General features: G+C 40.8%; 1 protein-coding gene and 1 non-coding gene across 2 annotated transcripts in view; one reads left to right on the top strand and one right to left on the bottom strand.

Moving 5' to 3' along the window:
* Positions 1-20214, bottom strand: part of F8 (coagulation factor VIII) — a 142388-nt gene that overhangs the window by 96021 nt on the left and 26153 nt on the right. The window contains exons 5-9 of the mRNA XM_040265450.1: positions 18694-18762; positions 15014-15115; positions 11361-11582; positions 9142-9400; positions 8496-8667 (exon numbers count right to left, since the gene is read on the bottom strand). Coding sequence (XP_040121384.1) covers positions 8496-8667; positions 9142-9400; positions 11361-11582; positions 15014-15115; positions 18694-18762 — 824 coding nt within the window. The remainder of the gene's footprint in view (positions 1-8495; positions 8668-9141; positions 9401-11360; positions 11583-15013; positions 15116-18693; positions 18763-20214) is intronic.
* LOC120882695 lies at positions 17656-17781 on the top strand. The gene has a single exon (XR_005725555.1). It is a non-coding gene; the product is annotated as a small nucleolar RNA SNORA25 (small nucleolar RNA).

Raw genomic sequence — 20214 nt, 5'->3', positions numbered from 1 at the left:
GCTTTTGATGTCATACCTAAGAAACCATTGTGTAATCCAAGGTCACAAACATTTACTCCTATATTTTCTTCTAAGGGTTTCATAGTTTTAGCTCTTACATTTATATCTTTGATCTACTTTAAATTTGCATATGGTATGAAGAAGGGGTCAAATCTCTTTCTTCTGCATGTGGGTATCCAGTTTTCCCAGTATTCTTTCCCCATTAATTGGTCTTGGGACATTTGTAAAAAGTCAAACAGTCACTTCTTACACTGTTGGTGGGAATGTACATTGGTGCAGCCACTATAGAAAACAGTTTGGAAGTTCCTTTAAAAAACTAAAAGTAGAGCTACCATATGATCTAGCAACCCCATTCTTGGGCATACATCGAGAAAAGATGAAAACTTTAATTTTAAAAGATACATGCACTGCAATGTTCTTTGCAGCACTATTTACAAAACCCAAGGCATGGAAACAACCCAAATGTCCATCGAAAGATGAATGGATAAAAAAGATGTGGTACATATATACCATGCAATATTGTTGCTGTTCAGTCACTAAATCATGTCCAACTCTTTGGGACCCATGGACTGTAGCACACCAGGCTCCTTTGTCCTCCACTACCTCCTAAAATTGGTTCAAACTCATGTCCATTGAGTCAGTGATGCCATCTGACCATCTGATCCTCTGTCGCCCCTTTCTCCTTTTGCCTTCAATTTTTCTCAGAACCAGGCTCATGTAATATTTCTCAGCTGTAAAAAAGAATGAAATAATGCCATTTGCAGCAACAGGGATGAACCTAGAGATTATTGTACTAAATGAAGTAAATCAGACAAAGACAAATACCATTTATCACTTATATGTGGAATATAAAATGTGACACAAGTGAATGTATTTACAAAACAGAAACAGACTCACTTATATAAAACTAGCTTAAAGTTATCAAAAGGGAAGGAGAGGGGAGGGGGATTAAACGGGATTAACAGATAAAAAGTATGATACATAACACAGATAAGCCACAAAGATTTACTGCATATCACTCTAAAGGCAGAAAGTAAGGAGGAACTAAAGAACCTCTTGATGAGGGTGAAGAAGAAGAGTGAAAAAGCCAGTTTAAAACTAAATATTACAAAAACTAAGATCATGGCATCCAGTACCATCACTTCATGGCAAATAGATGGGGAAACAATAGAAACAGTGACAGACTTTATTTTCCTGGGCTCCAAAATCACTGCAGATGGTGAATGCAGCCCCAAAATTAAAAGATGCTTGTCCCTTGGAAGAAAAGTTATGACCAACCCAGACAGCATATTAAAAAGCAGAGATATTACTTTGCTGACAAAGGCCTATATAGCCACAGCTATGGTTTTTCCAGTAGTTATGTATGGATGTGAGAGTTGGACCATAACAAAAGCTGAGTGCCGAAGAATTGATGCTTTTGAACTGTGGTGTTGGAGAAAACTCTTGAGAGTCTCTTGGACTGCAAGGAGATCCAACCAGTCCATCCTCAAGGAAATCAGTCCTGAATATTCACTGGAAGGACTGATGCTGAAGCTGAAACTCCAATACTTTGGCCACCTGATGCGAAGAGCTGACTCATTTGAAAAGACACTGAAGAGCTGACTCATTTGAAAAGACACTGATGCTGGGAAGATTGAAGGCAGGAGGAGAAGGGGACGACAGACGATGAGACGGTTGGATGGCATCACTGACTCAATGGACATGAGTTTGAGTAATCTCCGGGAGTTGTCGATGGATAGGGAGGCCTAGCGTGCTACAGTCCATGGGGTTGCAAAGAGTCAGAGACAACTGAGTAACTGAACTAAACTGAACCTTTTTAGTAGATTCCTTAGGATTTTCTACATAAAAGATTGTATCATCAGCAAATAAAGACAGTATTACTTCTTTCTTTCCAATCTAAATGCCTCTAATTCCTTTTTTTTTTTTTTTGCTTTACTGCATTGGCTGCTAGTACAGTGTTAAATGGGCTTCCCCCCATGATTCAGCGGTAAAGAATCTGCATGCCAATGCGAAAACACAGGAGACATGGGTTTAATCCCTGGGTCAGGAAGATCTCCTGGAAAAGGAAATGGCAACCCACTCCAGTATTCTTGCCTGGGAAATTCCATGGACAGAGGAGCCTCTGGCTATAGTCCATGGGGTCACAAAGAGTCAGACATGACTGAGCAACTGAACAATGACAACAGTGTTAAATAAATATAGCAAGAGAGGACATCTTAACTTGTTCCTAATTTCAAAGGGAAAACATTTAGTCTTTCACCACATTATACATTTTTCTTAAATGCTATTCATTAAGTTAAGGATCCTGCATTGTGTTGCTAGTTTACTGAGAGTTTTGTCTATCATGAATGGGTAATGGATTTTGCCAAGCCCTTTTTCTTCACCTATTACATGATCACATGATTTTTGTCCTTTGTTCATTAATATGTTAAGCTGTACTAATTTTCATATTTAATCATCCCTACATTACTGAGATAAACCTCACTTGATTATGGTGTATGATCTTTTAAAAGTATTAATAGATTTGGTTTAATAATGTGTTGTGGAGAATTTTTGCACTTATATTCACAAGGAATTTTGGACTTTAGTTTTCTTTAAAATTTTGGGACTTGTTTCATGGTCTAATGTATATACAGTCTATCCTGGAAATGTTTTGTGTGCATTTGAGAAGAATATGTATTCTATTGGAGTTGGGTGGCCTGATCCATAGATGCCTGTTAGACCTAGTTGGTTTATAGATGAAATGAGATTAGCCATTTGTTGATAAATGGTGAAGTGATGGATTCAAGGAAGTTTATTTTACTATTCTAGCTACTTCTGAATAAAATTTGATAATTTCTGTATACAATGTAAAAAATAATCCTCCAATTTTCACATTAACAGAAAAGCCTCATAGGATTTAGCATATGTAAGTTCACAACACAGAGAAATGAAAGAATAAGGTTCACCAATGCTAAATGCCGGGTTGGATGAAACACAAGGTGGAATCAAGATTGCCAGGAGAAATATCAATAACCTCAGATATGCAGATGAAACCACCCTTACAGCAGAAAGTGAAGAGGAACTAAAAAGACTCTTGATGAGAGTGAAAAAAGCTGGCTTAAAACTCAACATTCAAAAAACTAAGATCATGCATCTGGTCCCATCACTTCATGACAAATAGATGGGAAACAATGGAAACAATGACAGATTTTATTTTCTTGGGCTCCAGAATCACTGCAGATGGTGACTGTAGACATGAAATTAAAAGATGCTTGCTTCTTGGAAGAAAAGCTATGACAAACCTAGACAGCATATTAAAAAGCAGAGACATTACTTTGCCAACAAAGCTATGGTTTTTCCAGTAGTCATGTATGGATGTGAGAGTTGGACCATAAAGAAAGCTGAGTGCCAAAGAATTGATGCTTTTGAACTATAGTATTGGAGAAGACTCTTGAGAGTCCCTCCAAGGCGATCAAACCAGTCAATCCTAAAGGAAATCAATCCTGAATATTTACTGGAAGGACTGATGCTAAAGCTGAAGCTCCAATACTCTGGTCACCTGAGGCAAATAGCTGACTCATTGGAAAAGACTCTGATGTTGAGAAAGATTGAAGGCAGGAGGAGAAGGGGACAACAGAATGAGATGGTTGGATGGCATCACCGACTCAATGGACATGAGTTTAAGCAAGCTCTGGGAGTTGGAGATGGACAGGGAAACCTGACATGCTGCGGTCCATGGGGTTGCAGAGTCTAACACAACTAAGCAAGTGAACTGAACTGAGGTAGACCTATATATCTTGATATGAAATGATACCCAAGATATATTGTTAAAATTTTTAAATCAAGGTACAGAACAATTTTCAGGGACTTCCCAGGTGGCTCAGTAGTAAAGAATCCACCTGCCAGTTCAGGAGCCACAGGAGACATGGGTTCAATTCCTTGGTTGGAAGCATCCCCTGGAGGAGGAAATGGCAATCCACTCCAGCGTTCTTGTCTGGAAAATTCCACGGACAGAGGAGCCTAGTGGGCTACAGTCTATGTAGTCAAAAAGAGTCAAACAGAAGTAAGGGACTGAACACACTCACACAGAACAATCTACATCATGTTTGTTTTTGTGTGAAATATATGCACATGTATTGGTATAGTGTTAGTTGCTCAGTTGTTTCAGATTCTTTGCGACTCCATGGAATGTAGTATATATAGTTTATGCATGTCTTTGTATAACTTATATTATTCCTAAAAGGGAATATGAAAAACTGACAGCAGTAATTGCAGCTCAGACTAGGGTACTAGAAGTCTGGAAGGAAAGAAAGTTTCCTTTTGTTTTGCATACACTTTTTTGCCTTTTGAGTTACTTTTAAAAACAGGTAAATAAAACTCAAAACCAAAAATGTACAGTAATAGCTAACTAAAAATTTAAAGAAGGGCAATGAAGAAAGACGGGCCCTACAAATATCAAAACATATTACAAGACTGTAGTCATTAAAACAGTCATTTAGTAACAGATCAGTTAAAGAGAATAGATTTCAGCATTTTAGTAAATAATAAAAAGATCTTACCAGGTGGCTCAGTGGTAAAGAATCTGCCTGCAATGCAGGAGGCCTGGGTTTGATCCCTGGGTGAGGAAGATCCCCTAGAGAAGGGAATGGCTACCCACTCCAGTATTCTTGCCTGGGAAATCCCATGGACTGAAGAGCCTGGTGGGCTACAGTGCATGGGCTCGCAAAGAGTCAGACATCACTAAGCGTGCATGCATATAATTTAGAAAAGGCATTTTTCAATTATAGAAAGGTTGATTGGGCCAAATGGCTGTCGCTTGCGGAAATCCCTATTTGACACTACGCTCCATATCCAAAAGTAACTTCCAGAGCAATTAGAATGCTTATTATAAAAATAAAACTGTAAACACAAAAAGAATAAAATATAGTAGACTATTTTTATCATCTCTTAGGGGTAGTAAAGATGCTCCTAGGAAGAAAACATAAATGAAAAATATTCAGAAACATATAAATGTAAAGACTGATACAAAGATCTTGACTATATTAAAACTGAAAATCTTTATAGGGAAAAAGGCATCATAAAGGAGTTAAAGTACAAGTGACAGACTGAGAAAAATACATGAAAGAAAAATAATAATGTGCTAATGTCTGTAATACATAAAGCGTTTTACAAATATATAAGCAAATTTGGAAAACTCAGCAGTGGCCACAGGACTGGAAAAGGTCAGTTTTCATTCCAAGCACAAAGAAAGGCAATGCCAAAGAATGCTCAAACTACCACACAATTGCACTCATCTCACACGCTAGTAAAGTAATGCTCAAAATTCTCCAAGCCAGGCTTCAGCAATACGTGAACCGTGAAACCTCCAGATGTTCAAGCTGGCTTTAGAAAAAGCAGAGGAACCAGAGACCAAATTGCCAACATCCGCTGGATCATGGAGAAAGCAAGAGAGTTCCAGAAAAACATCTATTTCTGCTTTATTGACTATGCCAAAGCCTTTGACTGTGGATCACATAAACTGTGCAAAATTCTGAAAGAGATGGGAATACCAGACCACCTGACCTGCCTCTTGAGAAATTTGTATGCAGGTCAGGAAGCAACAATTAGAACTGGACATGGAACAACAGACTGGTTCCAAATAGGAGAAGGAGTACATCAAGGCTGGATATTGTCACCCTGCTCATTTAACTTCTATGCAGAGTACGTCAAGAGAAATGGTAGGCTGGAAGAAGCGCAAGCTGGAATCAAGATTGGCGGGAGAAATATCAATAACCTCACATATGCAGATGACACCACCCTTATGGCAGAAAGTGAAGAGGAACTAAAAAGCCTCTTGATGAAAGTGAAAGAGGAGAGTGAAAAAGTTGGCTTAAAGCTCAACATTCAGAAAACAAAGATCATGGCATCTGGTCCCATCACTTCATGGGAAATATATGGGGAAACAGTGGAAACAGTGTCAGACTTTATTTTTTGGGCTCCAAAATCACTGCAGATGGTGACTGCAGCCATGAAATTAAAAGACACTTACTCCTTGGAAGAAAAGTTATGACCAACCTAGATAGCATATTGAAAAGCAGAGACATTACTTTGCCAACAAAGGTCTGTCTAGTCAAGGCTATGGTTTTTCCAGTGGTCATGTATGGATGTGATAGTTGGACTGTGAAGAAAGCTGAGTGCCGAAGAATTGATGCTTTTGAAATGTGGTGTTGGAGAAGACTCTTGAGACTCCCTTGGACTGCAAGGAGATCCAACCAGTCCATTCTGAAGATCAGCCCTGGGATTTCTTTGCAAGGAATGATGCTAAAGCTGAAACTCTAGTACTTTGGCTACCTTATGTCAAGAGTTGACTCATTGGAAAATACTCTGATGCTGGGAGGGGTTGGGGGCAGGAGGAGAAGGGGACGACAGAGGATGAGATGGCTGGGTGGCATCACTGACTCAATGCACGTGAGTCTGAGTGAACTCCGGGAGTTGGTGATGGACAGGGAGGCCTGGCGTGCTGCCATTCATGGGGTCTCAATGAGTCAGACATGACTGAGCGACTGAACTGAACTGAACTGAAGCAAAAGATGGCCATTTCTAACATAATTTCACAGTGATAAGAGAACAGACTCTGTATGATTTCAATACCTTTAGACCATGAAAATTTTACACCTTGCTTTATGTCCCTAGATATCTTCCAGGGTCTCCTAGTTTATAGTCTATAGGGACTTGAATAGAATTTTTAGGCTACTGTTGTGTGAAAAATTGTATAAACTTCAATTATGTTGAATTGGTTCACGGTGCCTTTCAGGTCTACTATATGCTTCTTCTTCTCTGTATATTCATTCTATTAATTTTTGAGAGTTTGGTATTGAAACTCCAACTAAAATCTTCATTTACCTACTTAAAAAATAATTGCAATATATAGAAGAAGTATGTGTATTTCCCACGTCTCCTGTAAATGTGTTATCATACTTTCATAATTTAAAAAAAGAAAAAAAAAAAAGGAATGCTGACTGCCATATCAATAATCAACGGATGTTGCAGTCACTCTCGACAGTGAGCCCTTGGGGTACTTAGGCTGGAAACAAGGAATGCCTGCCATCTAGTGGTCAGCAAACTGAAGCCACCCCCAATGGTGCAGCTTGAGGAAACTCAGGATGTGAAAACACAGGTTCCTGGCCCCAGATACCTGAGGTGCAGATCAAAGGAATGATTTCACTGAGCACACTCTGGGATCGTCACATGCACAGAAAAGCCCTAAATTCCTCGACTTGACATATCTAGTTTTCTTTAATTAGCAATAAATCTTTTGACAGTCTGACCACCTGCCTCTTGCTGCAAAGAAAGAAAGAAAGAAAGAAAGGGAAGTTGCTCAGTCATGTCCGACTCTTTGCGACCCCATGGACTGTAGCCCACCAGGCTCCTCCGTCCATGGGATTTTCCAGGCGAGAGTACTGGGGTGGGTTGCCATTTCCTTCTTCAAGGGATCTTCCCCTCCCAGGAATCGAACCCAGGTCTCCTGCATCATAGACAGACGCTGTACCATCTGAGCCACCAGAGAAGTCTTTGTTGCAAAGATTCCTATATATCATGGCTCCCCTTCTCAGAAGAGTTCTCTGAAAGTTATTTGAGATGCTGTCTCCCCAGCCCAAATTCTAAGAATGGTGACTTAATAAAATGTAACCCTCCACTTTTTAGGTTGTGTGTTTTTTTCCCCTCATTGACATGACCATCTATATGTAAACTGATTGTGAAAAAATAGCCCTGCTTTTTTTAAACCATTGTTCTCTGCAGCATAAGTGTTACTAATATCTTCCATCAAGGGTCATGAAATGTTTTCTGGAAAGGGATGGGTAGATATTAAGTGCTCTAGGCTTTGTGGGCTATATCTACTCTCTGTTACATATCCTTGGTATTTTTTTCCTTGCTGAGTTACTTTAGTCATGTCTGACTCTGTGCAACCCCACGGACTGGAGCCCGCCAGGCTCCTCTGTCCATGGGGATTCTCCAGGCAAGAATACTAGAGTGGGTTTCCATTTCCTTCTCCAGGGGATCTTCCTACCAGGGATCAAACCCACATATCTTATGTCTCCTGCATTGGCAGGTGGATTCTTTACCACTAGCACCACCTGGAAAGCCCCATTCTTTTCCTTACAGCTCTCAAAAATGTAAAATCCTTCTACATTCACAGGTTCTCCAAAAGTAGACTATGAGACAAATTTGGCTTACAGCTCTTAATCTGCTGATTCCTGTACTATATAACTAGTGGAAAAAGTTGTAGGAGGATATGTATGAAAATTTAAGCAATGAGTATTTCAACGGAGTGGCAGGTTTAATGGGTGGCGTTAATTTTGTTTCCTATGTATGAATATTTTAAAACAAATTTATAATTTACATTTATTTGTGTAATATTTATACATTTTAAAAGATGATGCCCTTTGGACATGAGGCTGAAACAGGAAGTTGCAAAAAACTCACAACTCTCCAGCCTTTGTCTTCTTATCCAAGCTTATATCTTTTCAACTTACCAAAAGTGTGTCTCCAACTTCTCCATAAAGTAAAGGCCCCAGGATCCCTGATTCATGCTGAATAGCTTCACGAGTCTTAAATGTTCCATCTGTGTAAGCTATAAATCGTACTTTTCTGTACTTCCTACCAATCCGCTGAGGACCGTGGTTCAGATACAGACTTTTATAACTTCTGTATGAGACACAAAAAGATAAGACGTTGGAATGAAGCATGCCAGGTAAAGGACAAGTTGCTAAAATCCAACTTTAAAACAGCTGATATGATTTCATCAAGGAAGGGTGAGAAAAATCTAGGTATCCCTGGTGGGAATTTCTGAAATGTTAATGCTCTTGGTCCAGGGAGAGAGGACTTTCCCTGTGGCTCAGAAGGTAAAACATCTGCCTACAATGTGGGAGACCTGGTTTCGATCCCTGGGTCAGGAAGATCCCCTGGAGAAGGAAATGGCAATCCACTACAGTACTCTTGAACAGAGGAGCCTGGTAGGCTACAGTCCATAGGTTCTCAAAGAGTCGGACACAACTGAGTGACTTCACACTTGCCTGTACCTAACCCTACACATGGCTTAAGGGTTTGCTGTTTTGAGAAACTGAGAAGAACTTTTGTATTATGGGGAAGAGATAACACCAAGAGTCAAAAGGTCCTTACCTGTCATTGGAGGTGAGGACCGAGGGGGCATAGTCCCAGTCATCCTCTTCAGCAGCAATGTAGTGGACCCAGGTTTTAGGATGCTTCTTTGCAACTGAGCGCATTTGGATAAAGGGAGGCACACTGTCGCCATCAAACCTGACCACATCCATGTCAGAGTCATCCAAACCATCATCATAATCTTCTTCTTGGTTATTTTTCATCCATAGTCGGGGTTCCTCTGGGCAACTATCTACTTTGACATAAGCTTCCATACCATCTGAAGTCAGACAAAACCAATGTGAGGTTCAATGAGGTTTTCTGGCCTCAACTCTTCTGACTTTGTTTTCTCTTATGCCTTCTCCTAAGAGTTCTAACTTCCTATATGTATCACCTTCCCTATAGCTGGTACTTTTGGGTTTCTTCCTGTGGTCCTTTGTACTCACCATTTACCTTCTGCCTGACTCTCCTGCAATCTCTGTTTGACTCCTGTTTCAAGATTTCCTCATTTGTTTTTCTTTCCCTTCTGGAACTGGCTCTGAGCCTATCACTTCCCAACTCTCAAACTGTAAACGACAAGGCCCGAGGAATTGCATATTTTCAGCTTTTGGAAACTTAGGTCAGACTAACTCCCCACCCCTACAGTTACCTAATAATTTTTATACATAGTCCACTGAATTATGATACAAACTATAGATTTAGTAGCTTGTCAAGAAAAATCATAGTATAGATATAAATTTTAAGACATATCCAAAGTTAATAAAAACATGAAAAGGTTCAGCTTAGAATCAAGGAAATACATTATATATTTTAAGAGCACGTCTGACTGTGGCTAATTGTAAGCCTTAGAGTAAGTCTATTCAGCAATCTTAATCTCATTTGCATGCTTTATACAATGTAAATAATAATAATCTCTCCCCTATCTAATGCCATAGGGCAGCTTTGAAGAAAAATTCTAAGAAAGGAGACCTATTTACTGGGTGATGGGGAACAAGGCAGATTTCAGGAGCAGCAAGCACCTAGTGTGGGTTCATGTGGCCTTAAACACAATTCAGTCTAGATCTAAAAATGAAGGATTTTGTATGAGTTCCAAAAAGACAAAACATTTTTCTGAAAAACAAGGATTAAAATCAGCATAAAGAACGGTCAAAAGAATAAGAAAAAGAAACAGAACATAAAACAAACTCTTCTTAAACAGAATCAGGCTTCAAACTAGGTCATGAGCAGCCTGTATACAAGTAAATGACCTTTTCCTTTGTGCCTATGGGATCGACTTCCTGTTACTTGTCCGGTATGATACATTTTGTCTTGTCAAACATCCCATAATTATTATGTAACATGTCAGGAAAAGAGGTTCCTATGTTTCATCACTACAGAGGACTAGAAACAAAGTCACTCACAGAAAATAAGTGGAAAAAAGTACAAGATCAAATCTTTTTCAGGGCAACCAAGGAACCTGAAGGGAGGGTTAATACTAGATTGACAGGAATAACAAGTGCTGTTCATCATGAAAGATCAGGCCTCCCCAACATTTCTTTCCAACAGCTCTCAATGACCACAATAGAGGAGGAGACAAAGAGAGTTAGACTGATCCAAGATCTAAGAGTTAGCAGAGTAAATATACAAGAAGAAAAATGGGGATGAGCTGATCATGTAACATGAGTTTTCATAGCCTATAGCTACAAATGAGCTCACTCACATTAACAATAATTTGCAACCATAGGTACCATCATCCCAACTTCCTTAGATAGGATCTTTGACCCTTTGCAAAGTCAAGTCATCCTTGAAAGCTTCACGTGGTGCTTCACATGTGTTTACCAACTTCCACTCCCATGTTATTTCTCCTGATGTCTCTCATCTCAGACCGAGTATCTACAGCATGCCTCCTTCTATACCAGTTGTCTGGTGTCTCATACGGAGCACCACTCCTTTTGTATTTGCTATATATTGGGGCATCATTACTGACATCCTGGAGCCCTTAGGATTACATCCAAGATGCCATGACCCCAAATCGCTCTCTCCATAGTACTAAAGCCTACTTAATGTTGGGAAAACAATGATATACTCTCCTCCTCACATTCTCTACCTCATTCTTCACTAAACTATTTCCCTTCCCTTGATCACAGGTAAACTCCCTTGTTCTATTTACTAATAATCAAGCCCTCTTATATTCAAGGTGAAATATTTAAAAGAAGAGCTGGATATTTCTAATACTCGTTTTTCAGATCCACAGATATTACCATGTTGATGGGAAGAGATACGACAAAACAGTAGAAACTGGCCACAGTCCATCAGGACTGTCTGAGCGGTAAGGAAAGTTATTGGTGAGATCTCCAAGGAAGCCTGGCGATGGTTCCTCACGAGAAATGTGTGGCCCTCAAGGAAAATTGAGTGCACTTCCGGGGTGGTGCCCATTCCAATCACATGCCAATAGACTGATTTCTTATGACATCCAATCAGACCTAGAAAGTAGGAAAAACATAACTAGAGCCAAGAAGCAGAGAATCTGAAATGGAAAACACTTTCTAGGATAGGATGAACAAACTCTGTGTACAAATTTTTATTATCTTGACTTGAAACCCAACTTTCCAAGGACATGGGGGTAGTCTCAAATTAACAGCTCTTGCTGAAGTCATAAATGACTGTTGTGCTTCTGAATCCAATGGATCGATTTCAGTCTTCATCTGCATCTGTTAACCATTCATTCCTTCTTGAAATTCTGTTTTCCCTTGGCCTGTGTGCCAACAGACTTTTGTTTCCCTAAGGCTTCAGTTCAGTTCAGTCGCTCAGTTGTGCCCTACTCTTTGCAACCCTATGAACAACAGCACGCCAAACCTCCCTGTCCATCACCAACTCCTGGAGTTTACCCAAACTCATGTCCATTGAGTTGGTGATGCCATCCAACCATCTCATCTTCTGTCATCCCCTTCTCCTCCCACCTTCAATCTTTCCCAGCATCAGGGTCTTTTCAAATGAGTCAGCTCTTCGCATCAGGTGGCCAAAGTATTGGAGTTTCAGCTTCAACATCAGTCCTTCCAATGAACACCCAGGACTGATCTCCTTTAGGATGGACTGATTGGATCTCCTTGCAGTCCAAGGGAGTCTCAAGAGTCTTCTCCAACACCACAGTTCAAAACCATCCCTAAGGCTTAGACTGCTCCTTCTTCTGTTTCACTCTGTGACTGCTCCTCTTTACCCATCCATTAAATGGTAGATAACCTCAGGTAGATGACCTCCCTAGCTTAATTATTCTTTTGTTAAACAAATTTTCTCCCTGAATAATATCATTCATTCTCACAGGATTAATGATGATTCATATGCTGATAACTCCCCTGTTCTCCCAGAACTCCAGACTTGCACAATCACCTTCTCAACATCTTCACCTGGATACTTCAGGAAACACACAGGTACAAAAACAGATTTTTTTGTCTTTACCACCTCATCTTCTTCCAGAGTTCCTTATTTCAGTGAATGGTATTAATACAAGCCTGGATTCAATTCTGCAAGTGACAGTTATTCTTGTCCCTACTCTCACTTCTCACATCCAATCTAATTTGGCAATATCATTAATAACTGTAATATTTACTGAGCACTTGCATAACATCAAGCACTGTTCAGGATATTTTACAAGTTTGAACTCCCAATATTTCCCTGGTAGCTCAGACAGTAAAGCTACAATGTGGGAGACCTGGGTTCTATCCCTGGTTCGGGAAGATCCTCTGGAGAAGGAAATGGCAACCCACTCCAGTACTCTTGCCTGGAACATCCCATGGATGGAGGAGTGTGGTAGGCTACAGCCCACAGGGTCGCAAAGAGTTGGACGCAATTGAGCGACTTCACTTTTAACCCTATATTATGAATGAAGAAACTATAATTGTCATCCCTTCCTTAAAGGAGAGGAAACTTATGCACAGAGAGGCAATTAATGTGATATATAAGAGCAGGGACTTATATGTTTTGAAAGTTAATTTCTTTTCTAAACCTGAAGTCTTGCATATTAATTACAGAATTGTTGAATATCATTAATAACTGCAATATTTACTGAGCACTTGCATAACATCTGGAGAAGGAAATGGCAACCCACTCCAGTATTCTTGCCTGGAGAATCCCATGGACAGAGGAGCCTGGTGGGCTAAAGTCCACAGGGTCACAAAGAGTTGGACATGACTGAGCGAGTTCACTGTGTAACATCAAGCACCATCCAGAGTATTTTACAAAAACTAAGATCATGGCATCCAATCCCATCACTTCATGGCAAATAGATGGGAAGAAAATGGAAACAGGGAAAGATTTTATTTTCTTGGGCTCTAAAATCACTGCAGATGGTGACTGCAGCCATGAAATTAACAGATGCTTGCTCCTTGGAAGAAAAGCTATGAAAAACCTAGACAGTGTATTAGGATTCAGAGACATCACTTTGCCAACAAAGGTCTATTTAGTCAAAGCTATGGTTTTTCCAGAAGATGTGTATGGATGTGAGAGTTGGACCATAAAGAAGGCTGAGCGCTGAAGAATTCATGCTTTCAAATTGCAGTGCTGGAAAAGACTCTTGAAAGTCCCTTGGACAGCAAGAAGATCAAACCAGTCCATCCTAAAGGAAATCAACCTTGAATATTCTTTGGAAGGACTGATGCTGAAGTTCCAATACTTTGGCCAACTGATGGGAAGAGCTGACTCATTGGAAAAGACCCTAATACTGGGAAAGACTGAGGGCAGGAGAAGAAGGGGGTCACAGGATGAGATGGTTAGATACCATCACTGATTTGATGGACATGAGTTTGAGCAAACTCCAGGAGACACTGAAGGACAGGAAAGTCTGGTATGCTGCAGTTCATGGGGTCAAAAGGAGTCTGACATGACTTAGTGACTGAACAACAAAAACCTTCTTTCAATTAAGTTTGTATTTTAAGAATTATATTCCTAATTTTGTAAGCATGTTGGAAAAGGAAATGGCAACCCACTCCAGTATTCTTGCCTGGAAAATCCCATGGATGGAGGAGCCTGGTAGGCTACAGTCCATGGGGTCGCAAAGAGTCAGACATGACTGAGTGACTTCACTTTCTTATTATTTATTGTTTCTTTTTCATATAATCCTATTATTACTTTTGTAAACTTACTAGAGGATCTGTTTATTATACCAAGATGTAACTCAGGAACATCCAGAGGGAAGTGACATACAGGGCAAGGCTTGGGGAAGGGCTCAGAGCTTCCACGCTCTCTCCAGGCACCTCTCTCCCAGCATCTCCATGGGTTCATGCGTTACCTAATTTACTTTGCTTATCTTGCATATTGTCTTTGTGTTTCAGGCTTTCCTTCAAGTATCTGTTCATCATTGGATGCCCACTTAGAAAGGAAAAGAGAAATCAGTAAGCTCTGTATACACTAAGGAAAGAAAAGAGAGAAAGTGAAGTCACTCAGCCATGTCTGAGTCTTTGTGACCCCATGGACTGTAGCTCACCAGGCTCCTCCATCCATGGGGTTTTCTAGGCAAGAGTACTGGAGTGGGTGGCCATTGCTTCCTTCAGGTGATCTTCCCAACCCAGGGATAGAACCTGGGTCTCCTGAATTGGGGGTAGGCACTTTATCGTCTGAGCCACTGTATACACTTCAGTTCAGTTCAGTCACCCAGTCATGGCTGACTCTTTGCGACCCCATGAACCACAGCACGCCAGGCCTCCCTGTCCATCACCACCTCCCAAGTCTACCCAAACTCATATTTGTATACACTGTATACACTGGCAGGCCTTAATTTTTTGATGACTGCAAGAAGGACTGGTCACCGTACCATAAGATCCCCCAGAGGCCAGAATTCAGATATCTGAGGACAACTGGAGAAGAGAGCTCTGGTGTGAATGCAGAAGATCCTGAGGATTCTTGAGCAGGCTGTACATACCTGGCAGAGACCTGTTTATATAGCCATTGATGGTGTGCAGTACAGAGGCAGAATCCATAACATGTGTCAAGGACTCATTTTTTCCCGAGTGCCAACTTTTCCCTGTTGAGAGAGGACACAAACAGAGGGCCAGCTAAGTGTCTGTCTCATGACTGACCCTCCCTTTCCCCTTCTCTCTCTCCCATCAGGCAAATAAGGCACACATCTTTTTTGTCAGCAGAGATGACTTGCCCTCAAAGTCGGTAGGCAAAAGGGAGAAAACAATTACCAAAAGGCAGACCCTTATTGCTCAGACTGATATTATCTCTCTGTATTTATCCATGACAGTAGGTAGAAGGGAATAATGACAAATGATCACTAGGAGAAGGGAGAATATTGGTTAGTTTGTACCATGATGACTTCTATTCACTGGTTGACTTATGTTAGAGGGAGAAACATGAAATCCTCCTAAGAAAAGGCTGCCAGTACCTGTCCCTGTCCTACTTGCTTCATCCAGTCTGTAATAATGAAAGCCCATGGACAGGAAACCTTCCCAACCTTGTCACTGAAATTAATAAAAGTGAAAGAAGCAGAAATATTATTATTAGCAGTTCCTTGAGGTTGCCCTCAAGAACTGATTCATTAGAAAAAACCCTGATACTGGGAAAGATTGAAGGCAGGAGGAGAAGGGGACAACAGAGGATGAGATGGTTGGATGGCATCACCGACTCAATGGACATGAATTTGAGTAAATTCAGGAGGTTGGTGATAGACAGGCGTGCTGCAGTCCATGGGATCACAGAGTTGCACGACTGAGTGACTGAACTGAACTGACGTTGCCCTTCTGTACAAAAGACTGAAACTTTCTGAAGCATTGAACCTTTGGTGAACTCTCATAAGTTCATTTATCCAGTCATCCACTCATGTGTTCATTCAGTCAAACATGTTTACTGAGCACTACTGAGCATTAGGGCTTCCCAGGTGGCTCAGTGGTAAAGAATCCCCTTGACAATGCAGGAGATGCAAGAGACGCGGGTTCAATCCCTAAGTTGGGAAGATCCCCTGGAGGAGGAAATGCAACCCAGTCCAGTACTCTTGCCTGGAGAATCCCATGGACTGAGACTAGTGGGCAACAGTCCATGGGATCGCACAGAGTCAGACATGACTGAGTGACTGAGCATAGCACAGCACACTGAGCACTAGCACTGATGACAAAGAAGTAGACACAGCCTCTGCCTTCAAGGTGCTTACAATATAGCTCAAATAGACAGAGATGTGGACCATTATTACACAGAATGAAGAGTGAAGTAAAAGAGATAAGAACAGAGTATTATGGGACCAGAGAGGAGAAGGCACTTCACTCTGCTTGAAGAGAAAGGAACAGGAGGGTAAAGAAGATCAGTATGGTTTAGTGTGATAAGGAGGAAGCTCAAGTGCTGTGGAAATACATAAGGAAGCATCTAACGGAGACTAGAAGGAGTGGAAACTTACTTGACATGAAGATGGAGACACGTTTTCCAGGCCAAGGAAATGGCATGAGTAAAGGCCTAGATGCTAGAAAAAGCATAGCATGTGTGGGTGTAACACAAAATGTGTTCAGTGTGGTTGCAATGTGAATGGTGAGATAGCAAGAGGAGCAAAATAAAGCTAGACAGGTTGTTGGGGACGAGGTCACATATTATTGTGTAAAGAAGTTTCCATTTTGCCTTGTGAAACTGAAGGATTTTAAAGACTGGCGTGACATGATCAGATTAACATTTCAGTAAACTCCCTTTGGCTGCTACGAAGTGTTGGGGGCACAAAAAGACAAGGAGACTAGTTGGGGGAGAGGTGATAGGGGTCTCAGTTCGGAAGATGGCAGTGTAGGAAGATCCGGAGGACAGAGAAGGTGATGATAGAATGATTCTATCAGGAGGAGAAGAAAGCAGAAGTACTAACACCACCTTATGTCCTGAAAAGTGAAAGTGAAGTGAGAGTGTGTCCTCAGAAAAGTGCCACTCAGTCGTGTCCAACTCTTTGCGACCCCATGGACTCGTCCATGGAATTCTCCAGGCCAGAATACTGGAGTGGGTAGCCTTTCCCTTCTCCAGGGGATCTTCCCAACCCAGGAACCAAACCTGGGTCACCCACATTGCAGGCAGATTCTTTATCAACTGATGAGCTATCGGGGAAGCAAGGTCCTGCGTTACTGAATTGAAATCAGTCAATACTCACAACCATCCTATGAAAAAGTAGATATTATTTCAACTTTAAATTGGAGGAAACTGAGACACAGAGGGGTTAAGTAACTTGCTAAAGTTACTTAAAAAGTAAGAGATGAAGATAAGAAAAAGCATACTCACAGAAACACAGAAGAGAAGGGTGACTGCAAGGGTCTCAGGAAATGGGGAGATGTTGGTCCAATGGGACAACCTTTCACTTTTAAGACAAACAAGTTCTGGGGATCTAATGTACAGCATGATGAGCAAACTACATTGAACACCAGAAATAAGCTCAGGAAATAGATTTCACACAAAAATGATAACTATGAAGGCAGACAGGTTAATTTGACTGTAGTCATCATTTCTCTATGTTTATCTAAAATCATTTAATATACCTTAAATATATATGATTTGCAGTAAAAAATTTCTTTTAAAGAGGAGGCATTGAGAAAATAAAGCAATAGGTTACTTCCAAAAGGGCTTGCTGGACCAAAACCAGGAGCTCTTAAATGCTGTGACCAAAGACTGAAATTCTCCATAAGATGTGACAGCCACTCAATTGTGCTGTTTTCCTGAGTAGAGAAGAAGCCTCAGCCACTCATGTCCATGATTGGTGATATGTGGGAAAGTAAATAAATGCACCCCAAGTTTCACCAAGGGCTTCCCTGGTAGCTCTGCAGGAAAGAACCTGCCTGCCAAAGCAGGAGATGGATTCGATCCCTGGGTTGGGAAGATCCCCTGGAGGAGGAAAAGGCAACCTACTCCAGTATTCTTGTCTGGAGAATCCCAAGGACAGAGGAGCCTGGTGGGCTACAATCCATGGGGTTGCCAAGAGTCAGACATGACTGAAGCGACTTAGCACACATGAAGTTTAACTAAAGCAAACAAGCAAACAAACAAAAATTACATACAGGAGATATTGTGGAGGACAGAGGCCTTGCCCCTTTCCTGTCCTTCAGACCAGAGTTCCTCATGCAAAACTGCTGCACCTCAACTCAGCTGGGAGGAGAAGGTGCGCAGGTCACTCACAGCAAGAAGGCACTGGGCGCCCGGAGCAGAGATGTGGCTCACCCACTGGATCAGCAAGTGCTCCTGTGTGGAGAACTCCACCCACTTCCACCCACCTGCTTCCACACCGGCTTCCGCATAAAGTAGCCTTGCCCTGGGACTGTGGGAAGAGCATGTGCTCTAGAACCCAAGCTTGTACCTCTCCTGCCTTGATCAAATCATTAAGCTTTCCTTTGCTTCTAAGTGAGCAAAAAAGGAAAGTGAAAAGTCTTTGTTGACAGATTTAATGAGAGACAAGGCCATCTGTTACCCAGCTCCTCTCTCTTCTTACTTCATAGCTGCCCATGGAAGTCCACGGGCATTTCGTTCTTGGCTTTCATTTTCATCCCTATCTACATCATTCCATTCACAGCCCTCATGCTCAAGTACCATGTTACATTAGTCTATTTCATTTCTTTCAGCAGACCAAAATTCAGATTGCAGGTCACTAACCTTCATCAAATACAGCAAACAGTAGTACGAATTTGTGCAAGGTCTGTGTCATTTCTTTGATCAGAGTCCCTGAAAAAGAAATGAAAGCATTTATCTTCTATAGAAAATCCTATTACAGGAAAATGACACTAGGAGGACACATGACTTCATCAACTGCTTTGTCTCTTGATCTCTTATTAACTTCAGTTTAGTTCAGTTCAGTCACTCAGTTGTGTTGGACTCTTTGCAACCCCATGGACTGCAGCCCGCCAGGCCTCCCTGTCCATCACCAACTCCTGGAGTTTACTCAAACTCATGTCCATTGAGTCAGTGATGCCATCCAACCATCTCATCCTTTGTCATCCCCTTATTAACTTAACCATAGCATAATTTCCTTGGTGTCACATCTATACCAGTGCTCCTAAAATTATCTGTGGTAAAGGACTTGATAAAAAGTTTCAAATTTGTTGCACACCATTACTTTTATAAAAGATGACAAAAATTAATTACTAAAAAAAAGAAATTAAAAATAATCAAATGACAAGTCCATATAATCATATTTCATATACATGTACATATTCACAACAAACATACAAAACAAAAACTGCAAAATTCATACACATTGCTCATGGAAATGTGCATATATGTAAATAATAAATTAAAATATATTTTCTATTAAAATATGAAAAAATGCCAACAAAGGTCCATCTAGTCAAAGCTATGGTTTTTCCAGTACTCGTGCAGGGATGTGAGAGTTGGACTAGAAAGAAAACTGAGTGCCAAAGAATTGATGCTTTTGAACTGTGGTGTTGGAGAAAACGCTTGAGAGTCCCTTGGACTGCAAGGATATGAAACCAGACAATCCTGAACAAAATCAGTCCTGAATATCCACTGGAAGGACTGATGCTGAAACTCCAATACTTTGGCCACCTGATGCAAAAAACTGACTCATTGAAAAAGACCCTGATGCTGGGAAAGACTGAAAGCAGGAGGAGGGGACAACAGAGGATGAGATGGTTGGATGGCATCACCGACTCAACGGACATGAGTTTGAGCAAGCTCCGGGAGTTGGTGATGGACAGGGAGGCCTGGCATGCTGCAGTCCATGGGGTCGCAAAGAGTCAACATGACTGAGTGACTGAACTGAATTGATAGAAATTTTCTATTATGCTTTTAACTCTTTTTTTAACTTCTGCAATTGTAAATTAAAAGTTATGAGCAAAGTAACAATTATCCATGTTAAATACCTATCCTCAAACTTAAAGTGAACACCATGTATATCAATATTTAAAGTTATCAATGTTACAAATGACTTTGCTTCATGGTTTAACTGTTGAATTAGTTAGTTGTCTTTCTTAGTCTTAGTTGTCTTTCTTTCTTTTTTCATTTGATTGGGAAGTGCAGGTTTATTTTGAGTAGGAAGAGTTTTGTTTATAATGTTCTTTTCTCTCTCTTTTACTCTTGATGCTTAGAAAGTAAAAGTTAAACTGGATGAAGAAAGTAACTCACCCATACAAATTTAAAATACAGATAAAGCTGTCC

The sequence above is a fragment of the Oryx dammah genome, unplaced genomic scaffold (assembly GCF_014754425.2).
Source record: "Oryx dammah isolate SB20612 unplaced genomic scaffold, SCBI_Odam_1.1 HiC_scaffold_23, whole genome shotgun sequence".
NCBI classification, from domain to species: Eukaryota; Metazoa; Chordata; class Mammalia; order Artiodactyla; family Bovidae; genus Oryx; species Oryx dammah.
This window is presented reverse-complemented; position numbering and strand designations above follow the sequence as displayed.